This window comes from Pelophylax lessonae (genome assembly GCF_965119305.1).
Source record: "Pelophylax lessonae genome assembly, chromosome: 2".
Lineage (NCBI taxonomy): Eukaryota > Metazoa > Chordata > Amphibia > Anura > Ranidae > Pelophylax > Pelophylax lessonae.
In genome coordinates this window covers 48,463,165-48,479,063 of record NC_138769.1, presented here as the reverse complement: position 1 = coordinate 48,479,063, position 15,899 = coordinate 48,463,165, and the positions used below count along the sequence as shown (strand labels likewise).

Below are 15,899 nucleotides of genomic sequence, written 5' to 3'. Positions count from 1 at the left end.
GCCCCAACAAAGGTCAGGTTTAGTTTTTCAGGAACCTTTCAACTTTGCTGGCTTCCATGCAGGAGGGAATCGTTATCTTAGGGGGGAATTTAAACACCGCCCTCATCTATTCCTTATTCCGCCCTCCGACAAATCAAATTGCAAATACAAGAGTTAGCGCTACATGATACATGGCGCATTTCACACCCCAAAACAAGAGACTACACTTTCTTTTCTCCCCCTCACAACCGTTACACCAGAATTGATTACTTTTTCCGCACCCAAAAACACATCTCACTCATCACTAATGCTTCAATTGAACCAATGTTCATTTCTGATCACCACCCAATTACTCTTACGTTATCCCTACCAGAACAAATCAACTTCTACAAAACATGGCGTTTAGATCCTACTCTTCTGGCCGACTCTTCCAATTTACAATCTATCTCCGCACATCTCAATGAATTTTTCAGACTGAATGATACCCCTGATTCCTCTCCTCTGGCACAATGGGAGTCCCACAAATGTGCTTAAAGAGGGATTCTTCTCAAAATGGCAGCCAGTAAGAGAAGAGACACTCAAAAATACATATCTACCCTCCTTAGTAAAATTAAACATCTCAAAACACTCCATAAACACTCTCAGGCACAAACTACCCTTCTAGATCTAGAAGCCTCTCGTCAAAATTAAGAGACAAATTAAATAAAAATTTTAGGAAATGCCGTACTCTATCCCAAAAATAGTTTTACAAGTTTGGCAATAAGAGCGGCAAATACTTAGCTAGAGCCCTAGCTATGAAAAAAGCTAACACAACCATACACTCACTACATTCCAATTCGGGAAACAAATTATCGGCTAATAAAGATATCGCCAACTAATTCGCCAATTATTACTCCCTACTTTATAACCTAAAAGAAAATTCAGAAACCTATGCCTCTCGCCAGGATAGACAACAACAACTTAAACAATTTCTGCTGAAACACTGTCCCACCCCACTCACCCAACAGCAAATGGACGACATTGACGGACCCCTTACAGCTGAGGAGTTTCCACAAGCACTCAAACGAATGAAACTAGGAAAGAGCCCGGGCCGTGGTGGCTTTTCCCTTTTATATTACAAAACCTTTGCACAGGTGCTTACAAACCCCTTTTTGAGAGCCTTTAATTCTCTTCCTGCTTCCAAAACTACCAGCTCCTCACTCTTAGAAGCCCACATAACAGTAATACCCAAACCTAGTATGGACCCGCTACTTCCCTCCAATTACCGTCCAATTTCACTCCTTAATGTCGATCTCAAAATCTTTGCTAAAATCTTGGCCAACAGACTACTCTCTTTTATCCCATCCTTACTCTCCAAAGACCAAGTAGGTTTTGTCCCTAGAAGGAAAGCAAGGGACAACACCCTCAAATCAATCAGTTTTCACCACTTCTTGACAAAAAACAAACTTCCGGGATTTTTCCTTTTATTGGACACTGAGAAGGCATTCAACAGGTTGTCTGGGATTACTTGGAATCTGTCTTATCAGTACTAGGCCTTGGCGATAGACTCACTGGATTCATAATGGCCTTATATTGCAACCCCTCCGCCAGGGTGAAAGTCAACAGCCTCCTTTCGAACACCTTCCAGATTAAAAATGGTACACGACAAGGGTGTCCCCTCTCTCCTATACTCTTTAATCTTACATTAGAACCACTCCTACGCTCCATTCGAACAAATTACAACATCAAAGGAATTAAAATCGGGCAAAACCACTGCAAACTAGCAGCCTTTGCCGATGATATACCTTTCTAACTTTCTTTCTAACCCACACATCTCTTTACCTCATCTTCTCCAAGAACTATCACTATACAAATCCCTCTCTAACCTTAAAATCAACTACTCCAAATCCCAGGCCTTGAATGTATCTCTTCCAGAAGCTCAAATCCAACTCTGTAAACAAAACTTCCCTTTTAAGTGGACCTCGGATTCAGTTACCTATTTGGGCATATAACTTCCCACAAGTTTGAAAACCTTATATGACAAAAATTCCCTCCCGCTCCTCCAGTAAACTAAACAAGATCTACTAGCTTGGTACAAAGCGAACTTCTCGTGGTTTGGAAGAGCTGCAATTTTCAAAATGAATGTATTGCCCAGACTCCTTTACCTCTTTCAAACCCTCCCTATACACATTCTGCTCTCATTTTTTCAACAGCTTCGCAAACTATGTAGAACATTTATCTGGGCCCACAAATCACCTAGAATCAATTTTTCGCAACTAACAAAACCAAAACCCAAAGGTGGTTTGGGGATCCCAGACTTATATAAATACTACCAAGCCTGCCAGCTACAAAGAGTTGTTGATTGGCACATCCATCGTGAATACAAGGACTGGATAGATCTGGAAGATTCTTTCTCCAAGATCCCTCTCTCTGTTACACCTTGGTCCACTACCAAAGACCTATCACCTACCACAGTATCTCATTCCTTAATAGGTCCCACCCTTAAGAGCTTCCACAATACTTCTATGTCATACAAGATTTCCTCTGTCCCTGGACCTCTATCTCCTGTCTTACACAACCCGAATTTTCCACCAGGCCTTCTTAACCAACAACTTTACAACTCTATTCCAAACAAAAAAATGAGAATAGCCAACTTCCTTCAAAATGACAAGATCATACCTTATGAGACACTTAAATTACTTCCTGCCACAGCAAATATCACCTTTTGGGAATTTATACAATTGCGACATTTCATCATCCGCACCCTTCAAAAACTTGATAAACCGTTTTCTCTAAAACCCTTTGAGAAATTATGTCTCGATCACCATCCTCATACACACCTAATTTCAAAAATTGACTCCCTCTTGTGAGAAAATATTAACTCCAATGATGCCCACTTTTGCAATAATTGGACAACAGACTTGCGCACAAATCTGACAGCCAAACAGTGGACAACAATTTTCCATACTGCTCACAAGGGGTCCGTCAATGTCTCTACGCAAGAAAACAATTACAAACTTATCCCGCTGGTACCGCACCCCCTCCTTGCTACATAAAGCAAAAATTGACCACCGACAACTTATGTTGGAGATGCCGAAAAAACAGGAGGGTGATCTTTTCCACATATGGTAGACCTGTCCCAATATCACTCCCTTCTGGACACAAATCCACTCCTTAATTCACACCATCACCAAGCAACCCATTGACCTGTCCCCTTCTACTTTCCTCTTACATCTGCCTTCAGGAACACACTCTACTCATTTCAAGTCACTATCAATGTTTCTCATTAACGCTGCCAGACTCTGCATCCCCAGATGTCGGGGTACAACCGTCACTCCAAAAGTAAAAGACTGGCTTAAACAAATTGATAAACTTGCGGAGATGGAAGAATTAGTCGCAATCTCACATGATACCCCGACCAAATACGCCAAAACCTGGAACCCCTGGATCTCCTTTAAAAAGACAAGTACATATAACCGATTAATACAACCTATAATGCCACAATGAAAAATGTTCATCACTCACATGACTTTGTACCTATAACTATGTCTCCTCCATTTTCTCTGGCCCCTCAGCCTATACCTTCACAACCTCACTCATCATTATTTTTGCTATCCCTACCTTGTTACCCCCCCCCCCTCTCCCTCACTCCACCCCACCTCTCTCGGGAGCTCATGCAGGCCATTCCCTCCCGCCTCAAAGATAGATTATTTTATCTCTCCTATCATCTTTTCGTACCATATCTGATAGAAATTCCCCTACTCAATATGAAACTTGATATACTGGATTATGCTCCTGCATTTTCTATAGAGTACAAAATGTTCCTTAACATTGATGATCTTTTCTTGATGTTACTGTTTAATGATTCAGTCAATCTAACAAACACCTTTGTTATAAACCTGTTCTATTCTGTTTACATATGCTCCACGTTACATGTTTGAACCTCCAAGAATGTTGATTGGATTGGTTCCATTATTGTTAAATATACTTTGTTTATTTGAACCTTTTTAATAAAGCTTTTTTGGAATAAAAAATAAAAGGTAAAATAAATAAGAAAAAAATAAAAAATGTGAAGTGCCCCGTCCCTCCAACCTCACAAGCGGAAGCGAACCCATACGCAAGTCGTGTCTACATATGTAAAAAGTGTTCAGACCACACATGTGAGGTATCGCCGCAATCATTAGAGTGAGAGCAACAATTCTAGACCTCCTTTGTAACTTTCACATCGACTCTACCACATCAGACCAGAGCGCCAGCTAATTATCCTCCTTTGTAACTCTAAACTGGTAACCTGTAGAAATATTTAAAGCGTCGCCTATGGAGATTTTTTAAGTACTAATGTTTGTCACCATTCCACGAGCGTGCGCAATTTTGAAGCATGACATATGTTGGGTATTTATTTACTCCACATAACATTATCTTTCACATTATAGAAAAAAATTGGGCTAACTTTACTGTTTTCTTATTTTTTTATTAAAAAAAGTGTATTTTTTCCCCAAAAAATTATGTTTGTAAGACTGCTGCGCAAATACGGTGTGATATAAAGTATTGCAATGATCTCCATTTTATTTTCTAGGGTCTCTCCTTAAAAAATATATAATGTTTGGGGGTTCTAAGTAATTTTCTAGCAAAAAATACTGATTTTAACTTGTAAACAACAAGTGTCAGAAAAAGGCCCGGTCCTTAACCTTCTTAGCGGTATTCCCGAGTGTGGCTCGGGGTTACATTTCAGAGCCAAAAGCGGTAACCCCAAACCACACTCGGGGTACCGCCAGAAGCATTGCTGGATCCTGTAAAAGAGGTTTCTTACCTTGTCACCGGGATCCAGCGATGTGTCTCGGCGGTTCTTCCTCCCGATCGTCTCCGTGCCCCGGCTTCCGTCTCCTGCGACGTGACGTTCTCAGGGGGGTGGAACCGGCGGCAAATTCAAATGTAAAAACACACCAAACACACTGATACCATTCAAAATAAAATGAAATCACATTAGTTTGCCCCCCAGTGCCCTTTCCTGCAGTTTTACTGTACTTTTTATGTATATATATATATACGTAATTCTTGTGAATGAACAGCCCAAACCAACTGTATACATTATATATATATATAATATATATAATGTATATATATATATATATATATATATATATATAAAATCTAAAATATATGTATACATAACATATGTATACATACATATATATATATATATATATATATATATATATATATATATATATATATATATATATATATATAAAATAAATGTATACAGTTGGTTTGGGCTGCTCATTCACAAGAATTACATGCAAAATAATGGTACCGCTTACAGCACCTAAAATCCAAAAGAATCATACCGCCAGGGAGGTTAAATGGTTAATTTAAAATAAAAACAGGACTTTACAATCACTTCAAGATTGCCGAACAGAACCTTAGAATCTGATTGTACAGATATATACACCGATCAGCCATACCTTTATGATCACTGACAGGTAAGGTGAATAACATTGATTATCTTGTGACAATGGCTCCTGAAAGTGAGTGGGATATATTAGGCAGCAAGTAAACATGTCGCCCCTGAAGTCGATGTGTTGAAAGCAGAAAAAACATTCGAGGACCAAATTGTAGTGACTAGACGATTGGGTCAGAGCATCTCCAAAATTGCAGACCTTGTTCCCAGTCTGCAGTGGTCAGGACCTACCATAAGTGGTCCAAGGAAGGAAAACCAGAGTCATGGGTAGCCAAGGCTCATTGATGCATGTCGAGAGTGAAGTTGGAGTCCATGCCTCAATGGGTCAGGGCTGTTTTGTTGGCCAAAGGGGGACCTACTTAATATTAGGAGGGTAATAATATAGTTATGGATGATCGGTGTATAATGTATTGATATAATAACTATAACCCAGATAATATACAAACCTGGTTCTAATCAGAGCTATTTGAGTCTACTGATAAGACTATTATCCTATCTGTCCTATTAGAACATCTGGGATATTGTTTGCTTTTAGTGCTTTTAACATATGGGGAAGAATATTATTATGCGGCATTTGGACATGTGGTATGATAATCTGCCAATAAATTAACTTTTTTTTTTCAATGTTTATATGGTGCAGATGCTTGTGTAAAGGGTTGATTTTGTCTTGGTAAATTAACACTTTGGATGTTGCCCTCTTCTTCTTCTTCTTAATAAAACTCTGGTCACCCTATGGTAAATGTGGTCTTGTACCTACCTTGAACAATCAGGTAGGCTTCCTGAAATGATGCAGATAGGCTGCTGCACCTTACAGTCCCAGCGTTGTTCTTTTGGACATTGATGATGGTCATTTCGGTGGTGAAATCTCCATTGATAGTATTTGTGCTGTTCTGTACTAATAATTGCCCATTACTAACAGCAGTCCCTGCGGTGGAGCTTATAGAGACAACAAAAATGTCTTGCAGGAACCAGGAAATGCTCGTCCATCCAGCCTTTACAGTACAGGTGAAGCTGGCATTGGAACCAGCGAGGACTGTCACATTCGCAGGACCTTGCACAATTTCAGAACAGGAGGCAAAATCTGTGAAGAGGAAAAGGAACAAGTTTTTAGACAAACCAAAATGTTGCATATTCAGCTGAACATCTGCCCTATAACAGAAATCATCAGGCCCCATAAAATTACCGTCAAAGTATAATTAGTAATAATGGAACACCCACCAAAATCCTCGCTTTTTTAGCTAATAGTTTGGGAATCTATTACATTTTTAGATTGAATTAGCGTCTTTGTCCCTCCTGGGAGGGCTTACCACCTTAGTACCTTTGTAGATCTACCTGGAGTTCAGCTTTCAATTTAAGTTAGAACTACTCAGCAGTTATTTAGTGCTTCCTTTTTCATGTTGGAGTGGAAAGTCAAAGTGGGCATCACCAGTATCCCAATCTTTGAAGATTTTGATCTCTATCTACCTATCAGAAATGTAGGTTTTGCCACCGTCCCTATTTTAAGCTATACTTTGGGTTGGTACCTCAAGCCACGTAAACAAAAATTTTATATACCTTGTGTATGCACCATTTTACCAAAGACAGTAAAATATATGTCTTATTTTACCATGTTGCTTTAATACGACTATTTATTTATTTATTACTTGCCCATAAAGTCCCCATCCATTTACGTGGCTTGAGGTACCATCACCAGTGTCCCAATAACCTCTGGCCTGATAGTTAAAAAGTGCAAAGAGGAGGTAGGGTAGAAGTTGCAGAACTGCAGTCTCAGCAGTGTTGTCAACCGCCTCAACTATCTAGCACAGCCATGGCGGGTGTACCCCAAGGGTAAGGGTGGGACACCTACAGTCACCAGCCCAGACATAGTATCAGAGACGCCTCAGAAAAGGAATAAAAGAGCCCGTGCCAATCGTAAGTATATTACTTGACAAAAGTTTTAGCATTACCAGTGTTCCATTGACCACTGGCCTGACAGTTGAAAGAAAAAATAGGACGGAAGGAGTGCCCTAAAAAAGAGGGAGTCCTTTCCCCCAAAACAGATTGGCTTAATGTATTTAATAAATGCCTTTTAATCTACCATTAAACTTGTATTACCTTGGACATGGGCGCTCCTTCCTTCCTATTTTTCCTAGTCTACATGCAGGAACAACCATAGGGCCAGACCAAAAAGGCAGCAGCCTACGCCCTGAAAAGGGTTCAATACAATTATCCAACATTGGGCATAACCCCCTGGAGGAACTCTCTCTACCCACCCACATTATTACCCATCCTTGATTAGTGACTGAGCTAGTCAGTCCAGTGTGGTCTCCAGCACAAATGTGATAGTTGAAAGGACAGACAAGGCCTGGGCAGAAGTTTCAGAACTGTAGTCCCAGCAGTGCTGTCAGCCACCTTAACCATCTAGTACAGCCATGGCGGGTGTATCACAGGGGTAAGTGTATTAGTGACAAATGCTATGGCAACAAAAACATTTCCTACAGGTTTGTTTCAACACAACATTCAGCTATTTGAATGGAATTATCCACATTTACAGCTATGCCATAAACATTTTACTTGGAATGGTATACATATTTAGCATCTTCGGGTCATCAGCACAATGTGCCTGTTACTACTCTCTCTTCTCTTCGTGACATCCAGAGTTTGGCTGCACCATTACCCCCGTCACTGAAGTGTATCTAAACCCAAAAACAAAAATTTACTATTTTTCAGCTTGCCACATTGTTCGATTTTTTTCCCTCTGTTTTCACTTGGTGATTATGCAGATTACATACTTCTGTTACGTCATGCCTACATTAATTTCTCCACTGTATCTATGGAGGGAGCCATAGTTGTCACACAAGCTGGACTTTAAGCATATCTGCTCTTGTTCAGCTCCAATACATGGTGGCACTATGACACTAGTAGCTTTCAAAAGATAGATGAGATTGTTTTTGCTTTTTTTTTTTTTTTTTAGCTCACATGTAGACAGGACCTATGGTATTGCACTGCATGGGTTAATTTGTGGGGTTAACTGTAGATGGTGGTATGTCAGCTTTAGGGGCTAGGTCACTTCCCGTTGCAGGGTAAATAAGGGAGAAGAAGTTGCTCCCCAGGGTTCTTTCCATGGGAGGCAGGAGGAAGGCTACATTACTAATGAACCTAGAGAATTCACCTGTACTTGTGGGACCTGAGCATGCTAAAAGCGAGAAAGAGAGAGAATAATAGCCATTATTTTGGGATGTGGCAAAGCTACAGGTATGTACACCATTACCATAGCCAAAGCCTTAAGTTGATGTAACTTCTAAAAGTGTATTCCACCATTCTTGAAGGAGAAGTTTTGTAACAGGCGCTGTGTGTCTAAAATTAAACCTGCTCAGTAAATTAATTTTGGTAATTAGCAAAAGTCTGGTCTGGTCACTTTATAGAAGAGCTACAGGGAATATTATTGGAGAATGAAGTGCAGCATTATGGTAACAGTTTAATAAACCCTCAAGAGTAACATCGGTGTAAAAAAGGACCATCGGCCAGGTCAGGAGTGGGAGCAGAGTGATGACAGAGGTTCCAATTGGAGGGGTGGATTTGTATCGGTTTGATCTACCCTTTAAAACATTTTGTCCCTATCTTAGGGCCCACTGTGCAACAGAGCCTCCCATAGAACGGGCCTAAACTGCAAGTGTTCGAGGCCCTGCAGAGCATTCAATGGCTCCCACCTATGCTTTCGGCATGAGATGTGGAGATTTTTTCACTGTTTTCCTCAAAATTTCTCTGTGTCATGAGAGGGACATTTGTCCCTCTGTGTGTGGAAATGTGTTCCTTCTGGTGTGTGGTCCAGTGAGGTGCTCACCTCAGTGGCTGCATAGGGGTACTAGCTCACATATCAACTAAGAGAACATCAATTCTAGGTGGTCAGTATTCAGTTCTCCCTGTGCCACCAACACAGCAACAGGAGGCAACAAGGACAATGCATTTCTAGAAATAATACCGGGTATTTTCTGTACTTGCTGTGAATGTCCCCAGCCTTAAAAAGTTAAAATTATTACATTTTTGGGTTTATTGAGCTTAGATACATTTTCATGTCTCTGATCTAAGTATTTTATTACATATAATACCATGTAATCAGCAGCACCGTGTCCCTGATACTACAGTTTCTGATTACATGGCCCTTTAATGCAATGTACACCTCCAGTTCTGTACACAATATTCATAACAATCTATAATTGCTGGAAATTGCCCTATAATTGCTGCATATCTCAATGTTTGTGATGCATTATCCATCTCAGCATTCATAGACTCGCCAAAGGGCTTCTATCACATTTTGTTGATTTATTTCTGCAAGGACAAATGCCGGGACTTCAGCGATTTTTTTCGTCTAATATGAAATTCTCATTTTGCCTTTCTGTATTTTTCACTGTTGAAGGTTTGTCGTTTAGCCCAATGTCACACTGTCAAGTTTCTATTTCCTAGAGGGGAACGACAGCGGACCTGTGAGTGGTCCTAATCTATCACAGTCACGGTAGAAATAATAAAAGACACACAACCAAATGAATATTCTATTCCCCAGTTATGTAGCTGCCAAGAGTTTCTCAGGTATTGTGGAATCACCTATGGAAATAATAGTCTCTTTAAAGGTTCAGTACATGTTTTAAGACACATTATCTCTTTTAACATCCAGTTTTACAGTAAAAACTTTTTACATCATCCCTTTCTTATTTCTCATCTGAGAACTATCATCAAAGGTCCAACTAATTCAAATATTTGGTCACTAATCAGTGATATTTTATGTGATATTGGTGGAGCTTGGTGGGTTGACCTAGACCAGTGATGGCGAACTTTGGCACCCCAGATATTTTGAAACTACATTTCCCATGGTGCTCAACTACGTTGCAGAGTGCATGAACATCCTGGGAAATAAAGTTCCAAAACATCTGGGGTGCCAAGGTTCGCCATCACTGACCTAGACCCTGGTGTCTTCGATCTTCCATCTCTAGATTCTCCTTTTTCATATTGTTCTGTCCTTGCTACACGTTTCCATGTGTGAACCTCACCATGCAGGTAAACCCTGCATTCTTCAATATGCCAGACTGAATGTAAACTTGAAGCTTTATTGACAGAAACAGGGTGGGGTTAAACTATTGGGAAAAAAACAGATGAGAAATACATACACTTAATGTTTGAAATGTACAAAAACACAATTCAATAACTAGGCTGCAGATGGCAAACAGTCAATGCTCACCAGTGATGCTGCCTGTAAGGGATGAAGGTTTAGTCCATCAACATGTGCTGCAGGAATGATATTTACTCTAAGGTCATCACAGAGGACAAGGGGGAACTCTTTAAGCCTGAAGGAAAGGCTTCTTCGCAGGAAGAACTGTGAACATTTGGAATAGACTCCCTCAAGAGGAGGTTCTGGCCAGCTTAGAAGATTGTTTTAGGAAAGGCCTGGATTCCTTCCTAGATACACATATTATAACTGGATACGTACATTTACAGGTAAAGTTGATCCAGGGAATATTTGATTGCCTCTCGGGGGATCAGGAAGGAAATTTTTCCCCTGCTGGAGCAAATTCTATCAGGCTTTATTGGGGTTTATTTGCCTTCTCCTGGATCAACTGTGGGTATAGGATTGTATGTATATATATATATATATATATATATATACTGTATATATATATATATACACACACACTATATTACCAAAAGTATTGGGACGCCTGTCTTTACACGGACATGAACTTTAATGGCGTCCCAGTCTTAGTCCATAGGGTTCAATATTGAGTTGGCCCACCCTTTGCAGCTATAACAGCTTCAACTCCTCTGGGAAAGCTGTCCACAAGGTTTAGGAGTGTGTTTATGGGAATGTTTGACCATTCTTCCAGAAGCACATCTGTGAAGTCAGGCACTGATGTTTGATGAGAAAGCCTGGCTCACAATCTCTGTTCTAATTCATCCCAAAGGTGTTCTATCAGGTTGAGGTCAGGAGTCTGTGCAGGCCAGTCAAGTTCCTCCACCCCAAACTCGCTCACCCACGTCTTTATGGACCTTGCTTTGTGCACTGGTGCAAAGTCATGTTGAAACAGGAAGGGGCCATCCCCAAACTTTTCCCACAAAGTTGGGAGTGTGAAATTGTCCAAAATGTCTTGGTATGCTGACGCCTTAAGAGTTCCCATCACTGGAACTAAGCCCCCCCACCTCAACTGATAGAACATCTTTGGGATGAATTAGAGCAGAGACTGCGAGCCAGGCCTTCTCGTCCAACATCAGTGCCTGACCTCACAAATGCGCTTCTGGAAGAATGGTCAAACATTCCCATAGACACACTCCTAAACCTTTGTTGGCAGCCTTCCTGAAAAAGTTGAAGCTGTTATAGCTGCAAAGGGTGGACCAACTCAATATTGAACCCTACGGACTAAGACTGGGATGCCATTAAAGTTCATGTGTGTGTAAAGGCAGGCATCCCAATACTTTGGTAATATAGTGTGTGTGTGTGTGTGTGTGTGTGTGTGTGTGTGTGTGTGTGTGTGTATATATATATATATATATATATATATATAATTTGTCAGGCTTATTTGGGGAGGTTAAATTTACAAATAGAAATGAAATGTTATAATTTGTTCTGTATAGAAATATGAAGCAATGACATCCATTTTTTGTTAGGTTACTGAAAGGTTAAATCTCCTTTAAAAGTGCCTGTTCAGGAAATTCTTAAACAGGTTTACCCCAAACATGCTGTGTTGACCTAAGGTAATAAATAAATAGTCTGTTGACTTTCTTTAAGATAAAGTCTAGCTGATGCTATACCAGGATAATCTTGTCTGTGTGGTAGTCATAAAACATTAGTCAGTATTTTCTGTGTTTTAGACCCATTTAAAATAAGATTTACAGATACGTTATAATCTTATATGTAACATAATATTAACAATGAAATATATATATAACTAACATACATAGATATGTAGAAAACCGTTATATATTATAATTGTTTCATTCTTGATAACTGATATTAATGACTCATCTCTGTATATCAGGATAGACTTCATGTTAATCCTTTGTAAGTTGTAGAAAGTATCATAAAACATTTGGAACCTTGCTAGGCTCTAGGAAGTCTGAGATGGTAAGCTATTTGTCAATATAAGGTGCAAGGTTTATTTAAAGATAAATAATGTTGCTATATTGCTGTATGCTGAAGCTAAGAGCAATGCAAGAGTGCCATCTCTGGTAACTGACTGCTACTAGTTGAAGTCTTAGGTTAAAAAGTCATTTCCAAGATATATATATATATATATATATATATATATATATATATATATATATATATATATATATATATATATTAAATAAGATATTTTAAATATTAAGATGGTGTTACCAGATTTAATCTTTAGTCAGATACCTGGTGGATATTAAATGGACATGTAATAGATGAGAGCATGGTTACATTTTATGTTGTTTTATAATATTCTTAAATGGAGAAATCCTATAGATTTAATTTTAATATACTGGTTGACCAAGAGGTGTCACCCTATGACATCACCAGTTAATGAATAAGATGTTCCAACCAATGGGGATCATGTTACTCCCTCTGGGTTTAACTTATGGTAATTTTAATAGTCCTTTGTTCTATACCATATAAAAAGGAAAACTCAGATGGGAGGGGGACATCACACAGGACACATGACATATTGCCCAATATACATCACACATACAACATACACGCTACTACAGCCATGCATAGACTCATCTACACAGACTCCATTTCGCTCCATCATGTATCTGGAACTTTGAGGGACGCCAAACGAAACTCCTCCCTAATTGGCCACCATCTTGGAAAAGCAGCCATCTTAAAGACTCTGGTAACGACCATTCTAAGCTAGTGGCCATTTTAAATATGGTAAATATTCCTGGCTAATTATTTGATTATTATTCAATATTGTTTATGTACTTCCTTAAATGTTTTACAATGCATATTTAAGGGTAACAAGATTACAATCCCAGCTGTATTAACCATATGTAGATTTTTCTCTAAGAAGATGATTTTTGCTTTTTATAACATTTTTATGAATATCAGATTTAGGGCATATTGGCGTATTAGTCTCACGTTTTGCATAGCCTATTCTCGCTTCATCTGCGGTGGAGTGACTATCAGACTGTGCATTGCGCAGACAATTGTGGTCTGATTATATAGAATATACATTTATGGTTTATACTACACCTGGAGAAAATGTAATCTTGCTTTATTTTCACTTTCATTATTGAGCTACAAATCACATTGCATTTATTGTATGAAGTTTGTATTTTTGTGAAGTTATTTTTTTTGTGTCATCTCAAGTCTGATCATTTATTGTGATTACATGTCTGGTGAATAAATATTATATATATATTCCATACTGTAGACTGTTTTCACTAAGATTGGTATATGCTTTTAAAAATAAATTAATCAATAGAAAGAATTCGCTACATATTGATTTGTGGAAGTAAGTGGAGATTCTCCTTTTGCACAGATCTTTGCTTATTGACATAAATAGACACTGTTATATTCAGAGCAGTATAAACATTCTGACACAATGGAGGCGGCCCAGCGAGATATTATTAATTTATTATTAATTCTGACAAATTTTTATTTTTCCTTCTATTGGTTGAACTAGATGAACTTGTGTCTGTTTTCAACCAGACTAACTATGCAACTATGAATAAGGGCTGGTTTCCTCTCCCTCGGTTCTTAAAATGAAGTCTGAGCTCCCAGGATGCACCTGCTTCCCTTTCTCAAAATGAGGGATGAAGGGAACTTAAAGTAGTATTAAAGATTTTGTTAAAAAACAAACAAACAAAAAAAAAAACAAACATGTTACACTTACTTGCTCTGTGCAATGGTTTTGCACAGAGTAGCCTAGATCCTCTTCTTCTCGGGCCCCTGCTGGCGCTCCTGGCTCCTCCCCCTTGACCGGTGCCCCCAATAGCAAGCAGCTTGCTATGGGGCACTGGTGTGTGCTTGCTTCTGAACCCTGTTGTATGCATCCATAAGACACATAGAGCTGCGACTTTTGCCCCGCCCCCTCTCCTCATTGGCTCACTGTGATTGACAGCAGTGAGAGCCAATGGCTCCTGCTGCTGTCTCAGCCAATAAGGAGAGAGAGACCCAGAACAGCCGAGGCTCCCATGCACATCGCTGGGTCGAGTAGGGACACAGGTGAGTATTTGAGGGGGGGGGGTGCTGCGGGGGGAGTGCAGCACACAGAAGGTTTTTGAATGCATGAAGGTAAAAAACATTTAGCCTTTACAACCACTTTAAAGCTAAACAGTCCCTAGCTCTCAGTGGCGGTTTTAGGCATGGGCGAACAGGGCAGCCACCCGGGGTGGCATTTTTCCATGACACGTGGGGGGCGGCATGACAGTGTTCCCCAACCCCCGGGCCGTGGACCGGTACCGGTCCGTGGATCAAATGGTACCAGGCCGCCCGAGGAACTTTGAATAATTTCACTGTGGCAGGCTGGCAGCCGAGCCGAGGCGCAGAGCATTGCTCCCCCCCCCCCCCGAGCCCGCCCATTGTGTGACAATAGCGAATGAAAATTCGCTATTGTCACACTGATCCTCCTCCTGGCCAATCAGGGAGCGGGTCCTCCTGCTCCCTGATTGGCCGAAAGGCAAACCCCACGCCATTGGCCGAGGAGGAGGCGCAGCGGGAGGACTGAGGAGACGAGGAGAATCCGGGGACTGAACTGAAGAGAAGTGAGGTAAGTGCACGGACGGGTCTCGCGGGGGAAACGCCGATGGTCTGCATTGAAAGGTGGCACGCGTGACGCTGGCATCTCTACATTGAAAGGGGGCAATGCTGTGGCACTCTGCATTTATTGGGGGCATTGCTGTGGCACTCTGCATTTATTGGGGGCAATGCTGTGGCACTCTGCATTTATTGGGGGCATTGCTGTGGCACTCTGCATTTATTGGGGGCAATGCTGTGGCACTCTGCATTTATTGGGGGCATTGCTGTGGCACTATGCATTTATTGGGGGCAATGCTGTGGCACTCTGCATTTATTGGGGGCAATGCTGTGGCACTCTGCATTTATTGGGGGCATTGCTGTGGCACTCTGCATTTATTGGGGGCATTGCTGTGGCACTCTGCATTTATCGGGGGCAATGCTGTGGCACTCTGCATTTATTGGGGGCAATGCTGTGGCACTCTGCATTTATTGGGGGCATTGCTGTGACACTCTGCATTTATTGGGGGCATTGCTGTGGCACTCTGCATTTATTGGGGGCAATGCTGTGGCACTCTGCATTTATTGGGGGCATTGCTGTGGCACTCTGCATTTATTGGGGGCAATGCTGTGGCACTCTGCATTTATTGGGGGCAATGCTGTGGCACTCTGCATTTATTGTTATGTTGTCATGTTATTTTTTTTTTTGGGGGGGGGAGGGGGCGCCGGGAGGGAGTCTTGCCCGGGGAGCAATTTAATGTAGAACCGCCATTGCTAGCTCTCATAAAACAGTAAATTTATTCCGGG

The 15,899-nt window shown here is 40.6% G+C and overlaps 1 protein-coding gene across 2 annotated transcripts in view; it reads right to left on the bottom strand.

Moving 5' to 3' along the window:
• LOC309546509 (beta-1,3-galactosyltransferase 5-like) overlaps positions 1-15,899 on the bottom strand; it is a 404,656-nt gene that overhangs the window by 47,374 nt on the left and 341,383 nt on the right. For both annotated transcript variants that reach the window (XM_082246250.1, XM_082246249.1), the window contains exon 3: positions 6,177-6,500. In XM_082246250.1, coding sequence (XP_082102376.1) covers positions 6,177-6,500 — 324 coding nt within the window. The remainder of the gene's footprint in view (positions 1-6,176; positions 6,501-15,899) is intronic.